This window comes from Rhinolophus sinicus, chromosome 1 (genome assembly GCF_057876585.1).
Source record: "Rhinolophus sinicus isolate RSI-liver-muscle chromosome 1, RSI-T2T, whole genome shotgun sequence".
Lineage (NCBI taxonomy): Eukaryota > Metazoa > Chordata > Mammalia > Chiroptera > Rhinolophidae > Rhinolophus > Rhinolophus sinicus.
Genome location: NC_142501.1, coordinates 53,396,924 through 53,414,016, shown reverse-complemented (window position 1 = coordinate 53,414,016; position 17,093 = coordinate 53,396,924). Strand labels below are relative to the sequence as shown.

Sequence of the window (17,093 nt, the reverse complement as noted above, 5' to 3'; positions counted from 1 at the left end):
TGAGTGAAGAAGTCAAGACAGTGTAGACTTCTTTCTAGAAGAGTGACTCTCTTAGAGGTGTGCCCCCACCCACTGCTCCCCATAAATGGTCGTGAAGAAATAAAACAAAATTAGGTCTTTTCTTATATAACTCAAGCTGTTAAGAGAAGAAAGAGTAAGGAGGTAATTAGAGATGGAAGGAGGTATATGGGCTTAACTATGATAATGAATGCCTATTACTTATAAAATAAAATTCAAACTTCCCATTACTCCATGCAAGGCCCTTTATGATCTGGCTCTCTGCCTTCTTTGTTGGCTCATGAAGCTGGCTGTGAGCTTTGAGAACAGGTTTTGTATCTTAATTCTCTCTATAAACCCGGTGACTGTAAATATTATTTGCTGGAAAACAAATTGTTTTCCTTCGAAGAATTTACTATTACACAAGTTGGAGTGCTGATAATTTACATGAAAATGCTTTGTACACTATTTATTATGGTTTCCCTTTGCTACTGAAGGTGATTTTTTCAGCACTCTTCTAACTTATTGAAACATATTAATCAAATTAAAGAAAGACAGCAAGAATAAGTGAAAAGAGTTTTGAAAATAAAAAATAAGGTATCTATCTGAAGGAGTCAAATGAATTTAGGTAATGAAAGCAATCAACATTAATGCATATATAACATTCTTACAGGAACTGCTCTACATAAGTTAAGAGGCCCTAAACACTCTTGGATTAATTAGAATTTTGTTCTGCTCTGTGAATTAAAGTCCAAATATTTGGATCAGATGCACCAAAACAAACATAAAAGCATCACTTACCGGCCCTACAAACCCCAGCAATCCTGACCGGATGAATGGCACATCCCCAACAGGAGAGCCTGCAGAATTCACTGGAATCACCTAAAAGACAGAAGGAAGAAAGTGAAAATCTAAGCCTTTTCTTTAAAAATGTATTTGATTTTAGGTATCTTTTAAAAAATGATATACAACAAGTAATACTTACTTGTTGAAAAACTAAAATTATATAAATAGTGAATACAGGAATCCTATCCATTTATTTATTTGTTTGTTTGTTCATTTGTTTTGTTTTGTGTTTAGGAATCCTACCCCTTTAAGAGATAACAAACATTTATAATTTATTGTTTATCTCTCTGGACTTTTTTACGATGATATATTAACATATTAAGAATTTTTTTTTTGAGAAAGGGATCGTAGTATATATACTGCTTTGCAACTTGCCTTTTCATATAATCTATCTTGGATAGCTTTACAAGCTGGTACTAGACTCTCTAGCTCCCTTTGTACAATAGTTCTGTACCATAAAAATAGCATGGAGGACAAGATAGCACAGCGTCAAATGTAAGTTCAATTGCTGGCTCTGCAGCTTACTAATATGTGGACCTTGGGCAAGTTCCGGCACTTCTCTAAACCTCTGTTTCTTTGGCCATGAAATGAAACTCCCACTGCCTCTCACAGGCTTAGGGTAAAGATTAAGGGAATGTAAACAGATTTGCAGACATAAGCACAGTGCCTGGCCCAGAATCAGCACTCAGGAAACTATTAGAGTTAATAACTATTAGAAAGTAGCCAGTATTCTTGGCTGTGTAGGTCATTCTAATTTTCCACTATTACAAACAGTGCTTTACTGAATACTCCGGTACATATTTTTGGGCATTTGTATAAGGTATGTGTCTTTTCAATTTTAACAGGCTACCCTACAAAACTATTGTATCAATTACACTCCCCCAAAAAACCGTATCAGAATGTGTCTTCCTATACTCTGACTCATACTATGTATTATCAATTTTTTCCAAACTTTGCGAATCTGGTAGGCAAAATAATATCCACTGCTACTTTAATTGCATTTCTTTATTAGAAACATGGATGAATTTTGTTTGTGTATTGGCCATTTGTATTTCTTTTATAAACAGCCTGTTCATGTCTCCTGTTTATTTGTTCTATTTGATTGGGGTGTTTTTTTTTCCCCTTTAATTTTTAAGATTTCTTTTTTTTCTATACAGGGAAAAAAATAACAATAGCTAACATTTATTAAATGCTTATTGTGTGCCAGCTACAAGACCAGATGCTTTATAGTTAATCCTCAAGACAAGCCTATGAAACAAGATTATTACTTCCATTTTACAGATGAGAAAGTGAGGCACAGAAAGTTTCATATGCTTCAAATTAAATAGCGATTTACTATTCCAAATAGTAAGTTTGGAATGGAAAATTAGCTCTTTGCTCTTATATGTGGTGTGGAAGCATTTCTAACCAGTGGCTTATTTTTAAAATCCACTTTTATTTTATGACCAGTCATTACTAGGTCTTTTGTCCTAGTCAAATGTTAATCATGTTGGAAAACTCCTCAGGGTTTTGTTTTGTTTTTTAAGATTTTTATTAAAATATAGCTAACGTACAATATTATATTAGTTTCAGGGGTACACCATAGTTATTCAACATTTATATACCTAAAGAAGTGATCACCATAAGTCCAGCAACCATCTGACACTGTACCACGCTATCACAATATTATTGACTATATTCCCTATGTTGTACATTACATCCTCATGACTTATTTGTTTCATACCGGGAAATTTGAACCTCTTATTCCCCTTCACCTTCCCCCCACTTTTTAAATTTTTCAATTACAGTTGACATTCAATATTATTTTATATTAATTTCAGGTGTACAGCATAGTGGTTAGATATTTATATAATTTAAGAAGGGATTCCCCCAACTAGTTTAGTACCTACCTGGCACTATACATAGTTATTACCATATCCCTGATTATATTCCCTATGCTTTACTTTACATTCCCATGACTATTTTGTAACTAGCAATTTGTACTTTTTAATCCCTTCCCCTTTTTACCCTGCCCCTCAATCCCCCTCCCATCTGGCAACTATTAAAATGTTCTCTGTATCTCTGAGCTTATCCCTCAGGCTTTAAATATAAGAATCTAGTAAGAAAACGTTTAGAAACTTTAATTTGCAAAACCAAAGCAATAGTTTTCTCCTTTTTTGGTTAGGATTTTTTTTCTACATTAGTATCATTCCATTTACATTGCAGATTTCAAAATGTCTTCATCACTATGGACCTAGCAGTGTGGTATTAAATCTTAAGAATTTTGATTAGGTAGCTGCTCTCGTAGAAAAGGATCATAATAAAATATTATCAGTATCTTCAAACACTACTTGAGGATCTTGTTTATAGTAAGGTAAATGCAGCAATAAAGAAAAATTGAGGTATTGGAAATATATGTAGTCCAAGCACTTTAAAATAAGAGAAATAGGGCAAGATTTCAATAAGTAAAATGTATATACATTCAGCAGAGGTAGTTAAGTCACCTGTGAGTAAACCTAGCAGTACATATGCTTGAAGAGTTTATGACTGTCTACTCCCATCTAGGTGACTTGGTCACAATCTTTGACAGAAGGGCGAGAATGTAGCAGTCACAGTGATGACGATGGAAGTAACAGATAGACAGTAATTTATATTATACCATTTTAGGGTGTGTAAACACAACTGATGGTCAACCTACGAATTCGCAACCTTTTTCAGATACCACACCAGTTATGTAGGGAACACTAGTTACATCTGTTATTACATAATTACATACATTGATTTTCAAATGGGATGGTAGATAGATGTGCTCTGCCATATTGAACCACTAGTCTAGATTACAGAAAAAGGAAGCTTAAGGAACTGAAAATCAGCAGTGGTCATATAAGCTTGTGTGAAGGGGGGACATGGCCCATAAACCGGAGTTATCTGTTCCCTAAAAGGTACCCTAAGGCAGGTTAATCCCAATGATTACCTGGGCAAACTTTCATTACAATCTGGCTTCACGTGCAGAGCTGCCTGCAGGAAGACGATGTGCTAGTTATGCTAGAGTATGAGCTGTTTGAGGTGCTCTGTTTGTTCTCCTGATGTACCCCAAGCATCTAGAACAGTGCCAGACACATAGAAGGTGCTCAATTAATACTTGTCTGCCTGAATGTTTGAATTATGGGAGTAGTCTGCCCCTCTGATAGGACGGTGCTTCATTTGTCATTAGTAACCTGCCATTCTGGTTTACATGAGACTTTTACGAGCTCAGTTAACTTGAGTCTACGCTTGACGGATGGAACCATTCTCACTATATACTCTCAAAATTAAATTTTTGGGCTTATAAAACTCAAATCATGGCATATCCACCAGAGGAATTTTTAGGAGGCCTTTTACCCTTTATTTTTATTCAACAGATAAATAACAGTACTTCCTGGATGTCAGGTGCTGTTCTAAGCATTTTATAAACATCAACTCATTTAGTTCTCACAACAATCCTATGAGGTAGGTACTGTGATTACTCACACGTTAAAAATAAAGGAACCGGGGCACAGAGAGGTTAAGTAACTCACCCCAGGTCAACGTGTGAGTGGCAGAGTTAGGACTTGAACTCAGACAGTCTAGCTCCAGCCTGCTGCTACATTATGCTATTTCCCATCATCCCATGGGAAATACATCCCATCTGCCCTACTGACACCCTCGCCAAACATTTTCCAGGTGAAATTTTAATATCATGTACCTCAAATGTATTTTTGGTCACACCAGCAAGTCCAAAGTACATCATGCCTCCTGTTCTGGAGCTGACGCAGATTTCCCCAATTTCATCTGTTTTGCAGAGTTGGGGAGGTCCATCGGGTTTCACAATACACATCATCCCTAGTGTACAGAAAATACAGTGAAGAGGGAGCTCCTGGAAAACCTTTGCAAAATATCAGCTTCATCCTTGTGAACCCAGGAAAGTTTCGTATTCGCTGAGTAGCATTAAGTAAGAATACCAAATAAGAATGTTAAAAATAGAAACTCTATAGGTATATTTGAAATTTCCATCTTTTAACTCTGATGATAAACAATTTTTTAAAATTCAGAAAATAAAACATACAACAGATGTAGACTGAAGAGTTTAAAGATAATGACATATTAAAAATGATTGCAAAGTCCGAAGAAACAGGTTAAATTAATTTACCCCCAGGAAGATCAAACTCAGTCACGGAACCAGTGTGCTCTGACTTCCTGCCAGTCCCACTAGCTTGGCAGTTACAGTGACAACCAGACAACTCTGATGTCACTCAGTACTTACCTTTCCATGTGAACAACTGTCATTAGCATTCACAATTCAATTACACAATACTGCTGAAAGGTAAGTATAATTTGAATCACTTAACTGTTAGAGAGCCTCTGAGAAACTAAGTGACGAAGTCTAAATTTTGGATTCTTGGTTTTTTCCTCATATTTTATCATTCTCTACTATCTCTAATGACAAATCTTAGCGAAAAACCAAATGGTACTCCTGAGAACTCACCACCAGGCATCACATGTCCCACATCCTGGACTGTCAGTGCTGAATTTTTATCTTCAGTATTGACCCGGATTACCCCATAGCTCAGTCCATTCATTGAGAGAATGGCTCTTCCCGGCAAAGGGGCTCCTGGAACTCCAGGCCTGAAAACAAAATAAACTCATCAAATTTGGCAAATTAAATATCGAAAGAAAAGTATGACTATGTAGGAAAGCAAATTTCCTCTGGCTACCACACACACACACACACACACACACACACACACACACACACAAATCCTCATTTCTCTACCAAAAACATACCAAATTAATCAAATTCACATATGCAAAGCATAGTCACTTTCATTCAGGTGGAAAAAGTAAATTTTAGTCAGTTGTCAAGACTATATTGGTCTAGGGTGTACTATACATGTATTTTCTATACTTATGCTTATATTTAACTAATATAATTAAGAATAGCCTATTTCTAGTCTAGGATGATAATTAAGGATTCTAAAAAGCAAGACAACACAAAAAAAGAACTAATTCACAAATACAAGATGAGAATAATTAAATTTTCAGTTTACCAGTTACACTTAGTGCAAGAGTGGGAAAAATAAGTGAGATGCTTCAAACTGCTTCACAAAGTCATTTTCACGTTTAGGCTTATGAAGCAGAAAATTAGCTAACACCCCATCACTGCCTGGTAAATACTGCACATTTGATCAAAGTTGTAACACACATCAAGAGCACTATGTTCTGAACAATACCTGCGGATTGCGACAGTCATGGCTTCAGCAGAAGTAGCACAGGGGCAGATGGCCTCAGGTTTCAGCCCATGGCTCTGGAACAGACTCAGGAAGGCATCGCAGGACGACACAGACCCTAAGGAGTTGGAACAGATCAACTTGAATGCTGAAATTATGATTTCATCACTGCAGGAAACTGGTAAAGAGTGAAAAGCTGACACATTTGTTTCTCATGAGAACTCTCATTGTACAGCATTAATTCCATCCAAACATGTTACTGTGCCTATAAGATGGTTGATACATTTCAAGGACAAATGAATTCTCATCCAGACCACGAAAGGTCACCGAAACTATTTAAAGTTACAACTTAGAATAAAGCCTCTCCTACCAACACGGCCAATCAATAGCAGAGACACACTGTGGCCAGTTTGGAACCGAGCTACTAACTCTTCATGAAGTAACTATTTTAGCCAATGCAGTACTAACACTTGGGCTTGGTTCTACCCTCCTCTATGTGATTTTCTCTGTCTTGTTTCTTATTAAGGTCAGTCCCACATCTGTGTTTTATACAAGGATGATTAACATGACTACTGACAAAAATCCATTATGATAAATAGTATCTACTGTTTTACCTGATCCGACTGTGTGGACACTCAGGATGTCTGTGCTTGTGGGGAAAAGCAGGTAACACGGCAGATCTCTAAAAGCTTTTGCAAACTTGATTTGCTGCTAGGGGGAACTTACATAAAGTCCAGACACTTGGTTATACCAAGTCACCTTCTTATCATTCCTTTTAGTTATTTTACATGATAGAAGAAGGATATAAATGAGTAAGCAAGGAGTGGATTTAAAAGTGTATGGATCCATCAAATGATGACTAAATAAAATGTGATATATCTATACAATGGAATATTATGTGGCAATATAAAAGAATGGAGCAAGGACATATGCCACAATGTGGACGAACCTTAAAAACATTATGCTGAGTGACAGAAGTCTGTCACAAAAGACCAGTACAGTACAATTGCATTTATATAAAATGTTCAGAATAGGTAAAGCTATAGAGACAGGAAACAGATTAGAAGTTGCCTAAGATTAGGGGACAGAGAGGGAGGCGTGGGGAGTGACTACTAATGTGTATGGGGTTTCTCTCTGGGACAATGATGTTCTAAACTTAGATCATGGTGATGGTTGCATAACTGAATATACTGAAACTATTAAACTGTACACTTTAAATGGGTGAGTTTTGTGGCATGTGAATGACATCTCAACACAAATGTTTAAAAACTGTTTCTAGAAAGGGAGCAAAAACCTCCACCTACCAAAGGAAAGGGTAGCCCCAGACCACACTCTAGAAATACTCACAGGGATTGGCTCCATCAGTCACAATTAACATCCGGAGGGAACTCAAGCTCACATCTCTTTGGTCCCGATGTGCCATCATAGCCCAGTGCAAATCTCGACATTTTACTAAAGCTACCTTAGCTACAAACAAAAGGGATAAAATTAACACACATACACACTCAATTTGGTAAATATTTAATTTTTACTTATTTTAGGGATCAGGATTTTTACTAAGAGAAAACAAGATAGATTTCAAAGAAACTCTGCCAGCTGCTCTGAAGCAGTAGCCACCACTGGACACACAAATGTTTTGCTCACTGTGACGTGTAGGAGCCACATACCTTAGCCAAGGAAGCTCTGAACACCAAAGCACTCAATAAATCTAATTCAGGGCTCAAATTCAGGCAAATTTGTCTTAATTCTTAAGAAAGGACATCATGCGAGATGAAATTGACATGATAAAATTTTAGCAATTGAAGTCTAAAACTTGTCAAGCTACCAAGGTATAGAATTATGTCTCTAGAAGGGCAATTTGAAAATCTCCGAAATCTTAGTTCAAACAGTCACATAATTAAAGCTTAGGTGCTGTGGTTAACTACCTTTGTGGGCATGTACTCTTTGGACCCAAGAGAGAGGGCAAGTCTTCATAACAGAGTAGGGTACACTAATTGTATGCATCTTATTCATTACGTTCTGAAAAGCAAAGAAAAACAAACAATCAATACTGAATACATACATAGCATTTTAAAATTGAACTGATATTTTGTTAACAATTTTAATCGTACATATACTAAATACTCAAATACATGCTCTTTGAAAAAAATCTGAAATATTAACTATAAGGTTGAAGTCTCCTTTGCTACCTACCCTTAAAACTGGTTCTCTCTCCTCCTCAGAGGATTCACTGTTATGAATCTGACATGTATCCTTTCCATCCTTTTTAAAAATGTATTCACATATATATTTGTCCCCATAGAAACAGAAAGCTTTTATTCCCCCCCCTTCTTCCGCCTTCCACCGCCCCCAACTCTGGTTCAAGCCATTGTTTCTCAGTCTAGTTGTGTAGGACACAGCTCCCTGGCCCATGCTGGTGTCATGAGCCTTGCGCTCCCCCCAGCTGGGGCAGTCGCCAGTCGTCGGTCGGCCGCTCACAGCAGCTCATGGCATATCTTGCCGGCTGCTGGCCACTCACGCTGGCCACTGGCCGCTATTGGCAGCACACGGTAGCCCACTACAGCACACAGCAGCCCGTGGCAGCACTCAGTAGCCCATGCCAACCTCTGGCTGCTCATGGCAGCCCAGCTCTGGGAGAGCTGTTGTTCACAATCAGCTGTAGAGGGCACAGCTCACTGGCCCATGTGGGAATCGAACCTGCAACCTCAGTGTTAGGACAGCGCTCCAACCACCTGAGCCACCAGGCCAGCCCCCAGAAAGTATTTTTAACATAAAAGGCGTCACACTGTACATATATCTGCTATGTACTTTTTTTTCACTTAAATTGTTTTAGAGCTAACTCTATGCACGTCTATACGAGATCTACCTAATTCTTTTTGAACTGCTGCATAGTATTTCATAGTATGACTATACCACAATTTATTTAGGCATGTCCTTATTATTGACAATTATTTTGCTATTACAAACAATGTTTCAAGGAACATATTTATACTCAGTTCCCTGGGTACATGTACAGGCGTTTCTCTAGAGCAGATACAGACCAGTGGTACTGCTGGGTCATAGTATATATGTTTTCTAAATTGAACAGGTACTGCCAAATAGTCCTCCAACCCAGTAAGTGCTTTCATCACGCTCATGCTTGCCACATACCACAAAGGGTTGGGTATCACAAAACAAGAAATCGAAGTTTCCCTGCTGTTTACAGGAGGTCATGCCCAGACCTGCTGGGTATTTGAGTAGATAAAGCTGAGTGAGCTGAGGGGTCAAGGGGTCAAGCAATTTGGTGTCTCTCCTACCACCCAAATGAACACACCCAGGACCTCCTGTCCCCAAAGAGACCCAGCCCGGCAGAGTAACTCAGTCTTGGTAGTTAGGCTGGCCATTTTGCTCACCACCTAATAGTCCAAAGAAACCAAGACGTCATTGTTAACCTCTTTTTCTTCCCTCCCCCGTCTCTAACTATGGTGACAAACATTTGGATGTCAGGGAAGGAATGGCGTTTATAACTAATTCTTCACACACATCCCTTTAATCCCTCACAAGGGATTTTTAACCTCTGATAAAAATACAAAATGGGAAGGGCTTCAGAAAAGATCTAGAAGGTATGTACACTCAAGGAGTAAAGTTCTTACTAATCAAAGGGGTCCTGAGTGAAAAGGGATCCTCCTCCTCCTCCCCCCCCCCCCCGCTTCATTTTTACTTTCTCAGACTCCTGTAATGTGTAAGGAAGTTGGACGGGATGCTCACAAAGACCCTTCTCAACTCTAGGACCCTGTATCTCCTCTCTCTCCCCTCCTAATCGCCATGCTCCATAGTGTAGCTTTTCCAACTTGAAATGTCCCCTCTCTCTACCTCCACCACAAAAATATCGCTATATGGCTAAATGTTACCCATTTTTCAAAATCCAACTCAACTGTCCCCTCTTTGATGAAAACAGCCTTGAAGAACTCATCTTTCTGTAAGTCTTACTGCATGTTACCTTTTCCTCTATTATTGAAAGTAACCCTGTTACCTTGTTATTCTATTTTTCAATTGTAGCATGGAGTCATTCATTACATTTTGTCCAATAGAAAGGTTAGATATTATTACTCACAGTTGTCAAGTTCTTAATATACTTATGTAATCCTTTCTTCAGAAAGGAGAGGAGGTAAATCTCAAACATACTTTTTAAAATCATAAATATATAGTCATTTGTAGAATCTTTTAGGCTTTGAGCCATCAGAGCAGATGTTTTAAAAATTACTGATCCTAAATTCTCCCACACACTATCACGTGAGGGGTATACCCAATCACACAATGAAGAAAAAAACAGAATTATATTCTCCTTTCAAAAAGATTATCATTTGCATTACAAAACCAAATTCCTCTGGAAAATATTATCGATCTCTTGGGGACTTAAATTTCAAACAAATACCGAGAGACGCTGTGGTTACAGAGTGTGCACACTGACCTGGATCACAAGCGCATTTACACGAAAGGCCGTAAAGCGGAGTCACTTACCGCAAACATGCCGTGCCACAGCCCTGCGTCCTTCTTAAAGTCTAAAACATTTACTACCGTTTCCCCTAAAATAGAAAACACAGGGGGGAAAAAAATTATCTTCAGTGTGAAGTAGCAAAACCATGTCACTTGCCTCTATGAAACAGCTGAGTCGGTACTTTTAAAGAGATCACTAAAAGCTCTCAGTCTTTTGATTTGAGGATCTCCTCATATTCGCTTGGGGACTGATCACAGGGTGACATGGCCACAGGAGAGACAATGAGTTTGAAACTCCTTATGACTTAGGCAAGTAATACTTTTTTCCTAATTATATAAGGAACATGTGTTTATTTTAGAAACTTTGGAAGTTTTACAAACACATGGAAAAAATTATACTTCCTAAAGAAAATAAAAAATGTTGGCATATATATCTACCTATCTACATACACACATCTACTTCTAAGCGTTCTACAGAATACATTTTTGTGTTTTAATTTGTGCTTTTTGGTAGCTGAATTTCTTTGACTCCAACTCTAAACACATGGCAGCTCTGAATACATGGGAAGATGGATACCTGACATTCCGCAGCTAATAATAAACACATGGTTTTAATTAGTTTTCTATTTCTGCACTCTAGAAATCATACTTCACATATGTGGTTTGCCCAGAATTTCAGTTCCTTTAAATTACGGCATATTTGTGGAAAAGAAGAAAGCAAAAGCAAGCCAAAAATGTGTCTTTAGAACATTTCACTCTGGAATCCAGTCACTGAGCACTCTGCTCGTAGTCACACATATCTGAAGCTCACAATGAGGGCAGTCATGGGATGAAGTCTGACCTTCAGAATAATTGCAGGCCTGGGACAGAGCTTGGCAGTGAGACAACATTGCAAGGCGGGACACTGTAACTCCCATCACACTCCCTTCTTTGCTTGTTTTATACTAGAAAAAGAAAAAAAAATACAAAAAAACAAAAACATAACAAACACAATAAAATGGGTTTTATTTCAAATGACAAAACTAGAATCCTAAAATGAAACTCAGATAAGTCATGATAATGGGCTCAATTTAATATGTTTCATATGAATATTTGAGGCTGTGTATTTGGGCCCCAAACTCTAATCACACAAAGATAGGATTGGGGATGACAAAGCTCATCAAAAGTATGTGTTAAATTCTTAAAAGTGTAATTAGTCCTCAGTGTGAAGTGGCTGTTACAGAAGCTAAAACAAACAAGCGACTTGAGCCGCATTAACAGAAGCCCAGTATCAAACACAGGGCTGGCACAGCACTGAAGAGTTAAAGGTACCAGTTTAGGAAGGGACGACCTAGAAATAGCCTATTCACTCTTACAAATCGGTCGGCTATGATTTTGCTTTAACCTCAATTCTCCATTCAAGTTGATTTTTACCAAGATCAGCAACTTTCTGATTGTTAAATCACAAGGACATAATGCATCGTTTATGAGACCTTTCCGTAACATGTGACATTTCCTTTCTTCACACTTTCTTCTTCCTTGGCTTCTGATACTCCTCTCTCCTATTCATACTCATTCTCTCTCTCCACCCTCTCCTTCCACTTTCTGTGCTCATCCCTTAAACGTTGGCATTCCCTGAAAGTTCTGTTCTTCCTCTTCTCTTTTCACTTTATTCAATCAGGGTGCCGTATTCCTGATGACTCCCCATTCTCTATTTACAATCCAGACCTCTCTCGAGAGATCTAGATGCATAGAGTCAATTACTCCCCTCGAATACCCCCAGTCCTGTGACATCCAGTGGATCCAACACTGCATTCTTCACCCTCACCCATGAAATCCCTTCTTGCTGAATTTTCTATTTTAGTGAATGATGCCACCATCTACCCACATGCCCCGGGAAGAAACCTGAATCTTTCTTGCCTCCTCCCTCTCCAAGTCCTGCCTCTTCTACTTCCTTACTGTCTATCAACTCCACCCACACTTCTCTATTTCCATCACCTCGAGGAGCTTGAGCTCACCTGAGCAGCTATGAAAGCTAATAATCCACTTGTTTCCTTTCTTAACCCAACCAAACCAGGTAAGTCTTTTAACAACACATTTATTCTTATCACTCCGTTGCTGACTACTCTGTTACTCATCGGATACTTTAAACTCATAGCAATGTCCTGTGGGTCCCGAGTGAAAACTATAAGTTAATTCAGAATAGCAGAAGCCTAGAAATGTAGGTGACAGTTCTGCATGAGGCCAGATTGCTAAGCAGGGGCCACACAACGAAAGGCCCCGCATCTTTTAGGAAGAACCAATAAAGAAGATCGAAAGCAGTGGTCAGTGAGACAGAAGAGAGTAATCAGAGAAGCCAGTGAGCAGTTTTAAGGAGGATAGAATGATGAACCATGACATCACCGAGAGATGATGGGGAATGAGCTGATCGCCGAATTTGGTCTTTTAATCGTCTGCTTACTTGTCTGTCATTTAAACATACTCAGATCTCTCCATCTTTAAAAGCAACCCTCCTGGCATCTGACATCGCCTCTCAGAGCTACCGTCTGCTCTCTTCCCTATTATAGCCAAAGTTATCACCACAGGGCTCAAGGTTGGGTGGACTTCTTTCCCCAAACCTTTTTTTAAAAATGTATTGATTTGTTTATTCATTAATTGAGCAAATAGTTGGTGAACATTTACTAGTATGTCTTAAGCAGGATGCAGAGTAGTCAAGGGCATAGCTTTCAGAATAAAACAGATGTGAGTTTGAATCTGAGCTCTGCCATTTTTGAGCCACATGACCTTTGGTTGGTTCCTCACGTTTGTTTAAGTCTTAGCCTCCTCATCTATAAAGCAGGTTTATACCAGCTTCCACCTCACAGGACACTTGTGAGAGCTGACGGAGGTAATGCATGTAAAGCCCTGAGTCTGGTGTCTCTATGCTATAGGACTTCATCCCTCAACAGGATCATGCCGTCAATCAATCAAGCAATCAATCAATCAAGTTCCCACAATGACCTTCAATACCAAACCCTCTGGCCATTTGTTTCTTCTTGCTCTTTGTCTTTTATCTGTTAAATTTGTTCTTTTTAAGCACGGCTATTTCCCTCCACATTTCTCCAGTCTCTTGCATCTCACCCGCCAAACCCAAGCAGCAGAGAAATATCTCTGCCAGTTTCTCTGCCAGTAAATCATTTCTTAAACCTTTGTACTTTTCTAAGTCTTTTATGACTCTCTTACATGGCAAGGAGCAATTTCTTTGCTGTCTTTCTCCTGAATGTGTATTTATGTCAAAAAATAATTAGAATAGACGGTCACTACAAGGCATTTTACAAGCCAAAAGATGGAAATCTAACAAAGGAGGATCTTCTAACATTAAAACTGCAAAATGTTAGTTTTAAACTTTGTAAGATAGCATCTGAAGCCAGAGGAAAAGCCAGAATATATTTTCTAGTCTCAGCACTTACCTCAATGTATGCTGGTTCTACGCCAGCAGGTGAGATGTGGGGCTGCCAGTCTTTAGGTGGCTTTGAAAGGTACTTGGAATCTGTTACAACCCATTTGAGCCGGGGCCAACCTAAATCAAACCCAAAATAAAAATTGAATTGACTAAGCCATAAGGGAAGGAATTCACATTGAGTTGGTCATTTTAAACATGAAGAGACCAAATCAAGGTCATTTTATAATCAGTAAAGTACTTTATTTTTATTAGCTTTTAGTGATAAATCACTAGACAGTTATACCTTCTTTCAAAAGTACAATCGTTCCACATGCTAAATTCTAGGCCTTGACATTACCTTGAATCATGTGCCAATCACGTGGCGGACACGTGGGAATCACGTGATGAGCAGGATTGGGAGGTCCATTTGGCAGTGGAAGGCCACTGAGGTTAGTGGTCTATTCTCTGTCTCTACATGTAGCATTTAGCTTTAATGAACAGAGTGGTAGCTTTTTCCAACCATCAGCATAAAGGTTAAGGGTGTGGGCTGTGGAATCAGATTTGGGTTCAAATCGCTGCTCTGCCATTTATTAGCTGTGACTTTGGGCAAGTTACTTAACCTCTCTGTGTCTGTTTCCTCACCTGTAAAATGGGGATAATAATGGTACCTACTTCATAAGATTGTGAGAATTAAATAAGAAAATATGTAATTAGCCATTATTAAATTAAAGCACTCAGCTTTAGCTTTTAACAGATAATTCAGGTACAGATATTACTAACCTTTAAACTGTACAATTTCTCCATTCTGGGTTTTTGGCAGCCCCTTTAAACAAACTTCACTGGTAAGAGCTAAGGCAATACCACAGCTTCCTAGCAAGAAGCCAATCTGCTGCCCTCCAGCGTCCTGTGGAGAAAAGATAATGAGCACCTTCGGGGAGTGAACGTGAGCACACGCAGGCCCCAGATCTAACACTCGGTAATGCTCTGGCACTTGTGTGGCAACATTCGTGGAACCCCACTGACACCTGGCAATTGTCAAAATCCAGTGACAATATGTTCTTATACATAATTTCTAGCATACAATGATTTCCTGAGTGCAAATCAAATATTTTATTAATTTATTATTAAAATTTAATATTTATAAAATTAAATATTTTATAATTGCTAATGATGAATTCTGCCAACCAAATGTGACCATTTTATTCAAAGTCAGCAACGCTCCTCTTTTAGATTAATTTCAGGCAAATGAAATAAATGCAAACATGGTTAAGTTGTCTTCACCTAGCCACACCCCCAAATCCAAAAGCAAAGTAATTCAGGTCAGAACAAATTAATAATATAAATCAACACCCAACGTCCAAATTTATAATGAAAGTGAATGGACGATTATTCCCAAAGCCATATGCTCATTATTCTGTTTTTAAAAAGATACATTTGAGCCTCACAACAACATCTAAGTAAACAACAAAAGATACAGTAAAGTATTTCTATTAAAATGTCACCCTAAAAGTATCACTATGAAACCACGCAAACACTGTCAACTTAATATAAGAACAACTCTATGTTTTCTTGAACAATCCAAAGATACTATATCCCATCAACCAGAGTTTCAAGGATGTTACCAATTTGTTTTTATTCCTTTCAGAAAATAACTTTTTTCTTATAAACCCCCAGTCATATCTGTCTTATCATCAACTTTCAACAATAAACTGCATGAGAAAATTAGGGTCAAACAGCTCACGGATTAATCATTCGGTTAAACTTGGAAATTTGCTACATATGCTTCATTTTAGTAGGGTTAATGTGTTGAGTGTTGACAAAGTAAAATCCTGTACCCTAGTGAATCACCCTTTGACTTAAAGGAAATTCTAGGTCGTATGATACAGTTACAGTAAATCCCTTTACAAAAGGCTCACCTATTGTAAATGTGGATTATCTATAGTCTCTGAAGCAAGGGTGTTATTCTTTATAAAATATAATTGTTGAAAAGTCAAGTATCTCCCCAAGATTTTTAAGTGATATGTAATATGATAAATATTTTATCTTAGTTAAAACCATGTTATTTTCACAAAAGTTATAAATATGAATAAATAATTTTCTATAACTTGCATGTTTTTAGAAAGCGAAGCTGAGTACTTAGGAAAACAGAGTGTTTCTAACGTCATGACCAAGTCAATCGATCCAGGAACCCGATGCCTGCCGTGTCACATCAGGCTACATTCCTCTTAAATTTAGCAATGTTACCTTTCTGGTAAGAGGTACCTCTATAGGCACTGGAATCACTTCCGCCAGGAGACATCCATAAAAAGCCACCATGAACATGATTGGATCATTGTTGGGGTAAACCAGGGCTACCTGAAATGGGTAATGACATTAATAACAGAAATAAAAACAGACTAATGCTTTCAATGTCACTCTCTATCACATACATTTATATATGAAACATCTATCATGAACATTTGATTTACTAATCAAACTATTTGATAGCCCAAAGGAAATTAAGTTATTGAGAAGGATGCACAAATCTAAAAAGACTTCTGTCATTCCCATGAGTATACTACATACATTTTGGGAACTACAATGTAACTCATCATCATCATTAAGAATTTTTCACTTAATTTTATTGGTAATTTAGCAGTAAACAACTCACCTTATGTAGTAAGTTAATTACTTGTAAAACTTAAGGCAATTTACTTCAGTGCAGGCTAAAGCCATAAAATAATGTAATGGATCTCTCTAGATAGGCTAGCATATTAAAGAATAAGCCTTACCTCTATCTCACAAAAAGCCTACAAGCATTGAGTGACCCAGTTACCATCTTAGGGCCAACCTAAGATTTCTTACTCTTCAACAAACTCATTGCATTAACCCTCACTCACAAAGCCAACAATGAAAGTATTCTAGTGAAGGCATTTGATAGTAGGTATAAGCGATACTGGCAGAAACCATTATGGATATAAAGTTAATTCATTTACAAAAAAGATCACTAGTAAATCCTCTGTAACATGTTCAAAACCTGTGATACATCATAGCGATAACCGACTCATCCTAATTTACTCAAGGAATGCAAGAAGTCACTATCATTGGGGAACTTGTTACTTTGCTTAGATATTTATAAATTAACATTTGAAGCCTAATCATGTCACCAG

At 37.9% G+C, this 17,093-nt stretch overlaps 1 protein-coding gene across 5 annotated transcripts in view; it reads right to left on the bottom strand.

Annotated features, from left to right (window-relative positions):
- DIP2B (DIP2 acetate--CoA ligase B (putative)) overlaps window positions 1-17,093 on the bottom strand; it is a 193,181-nt gene that overhangs the window by 36,268 nt on the left and 139,820 nt on the right. For 4 of the 5 annotated variants that reach the window (XM_088799314.1, XM_019724577.3, XM_019724579.3 and 1 more), the window contains 11 exons: window positions 16,189-16,299; window positions 14,725-14,848; window positions 13,973-14,082; window positions 11,386-11,488; window positions 10,569-10,633; window positions 7,994-8,087; window positions 7,416-7,535; window positions 6,072-6,186; window positions 5,327-5,466; window positions 4,547-4,683; window positions 799-879 (listed from right to left, as the gene is read on the bottom strand). In XM_088799314.1, the coding sequence (XP_088655440.1) occupies window positions 799-879; window positions 4,547-4,683; window positions 5,327-5,466; window positions 6,072-6,186; window positions 7,416-7,535; window positions 7,994-8,087; window positions 10,569-10,633; window positions 11,386-11,488; window positions 13,973-14,082; window positions 14,725-14,848; window positions 16,189-16,299 (1,200 nt within the window). The remainder of the gene's footprint in view (window positions 1-798; window positions 880-4,546; window positions 4,684-5,326; window positions 5,467-6,071; window positions 6,187-7,415; window positions 7,536-7,993; window positions 8,088-10,568; window positions 10,634-11,385; window positions 11,489-13,972; window positions 14,083-14,724; window positions 14,849-16,188; window positions 16,300-17,093) is intronic. The other variant, XM_019724578.3, reaches the window with a different exon arrangement.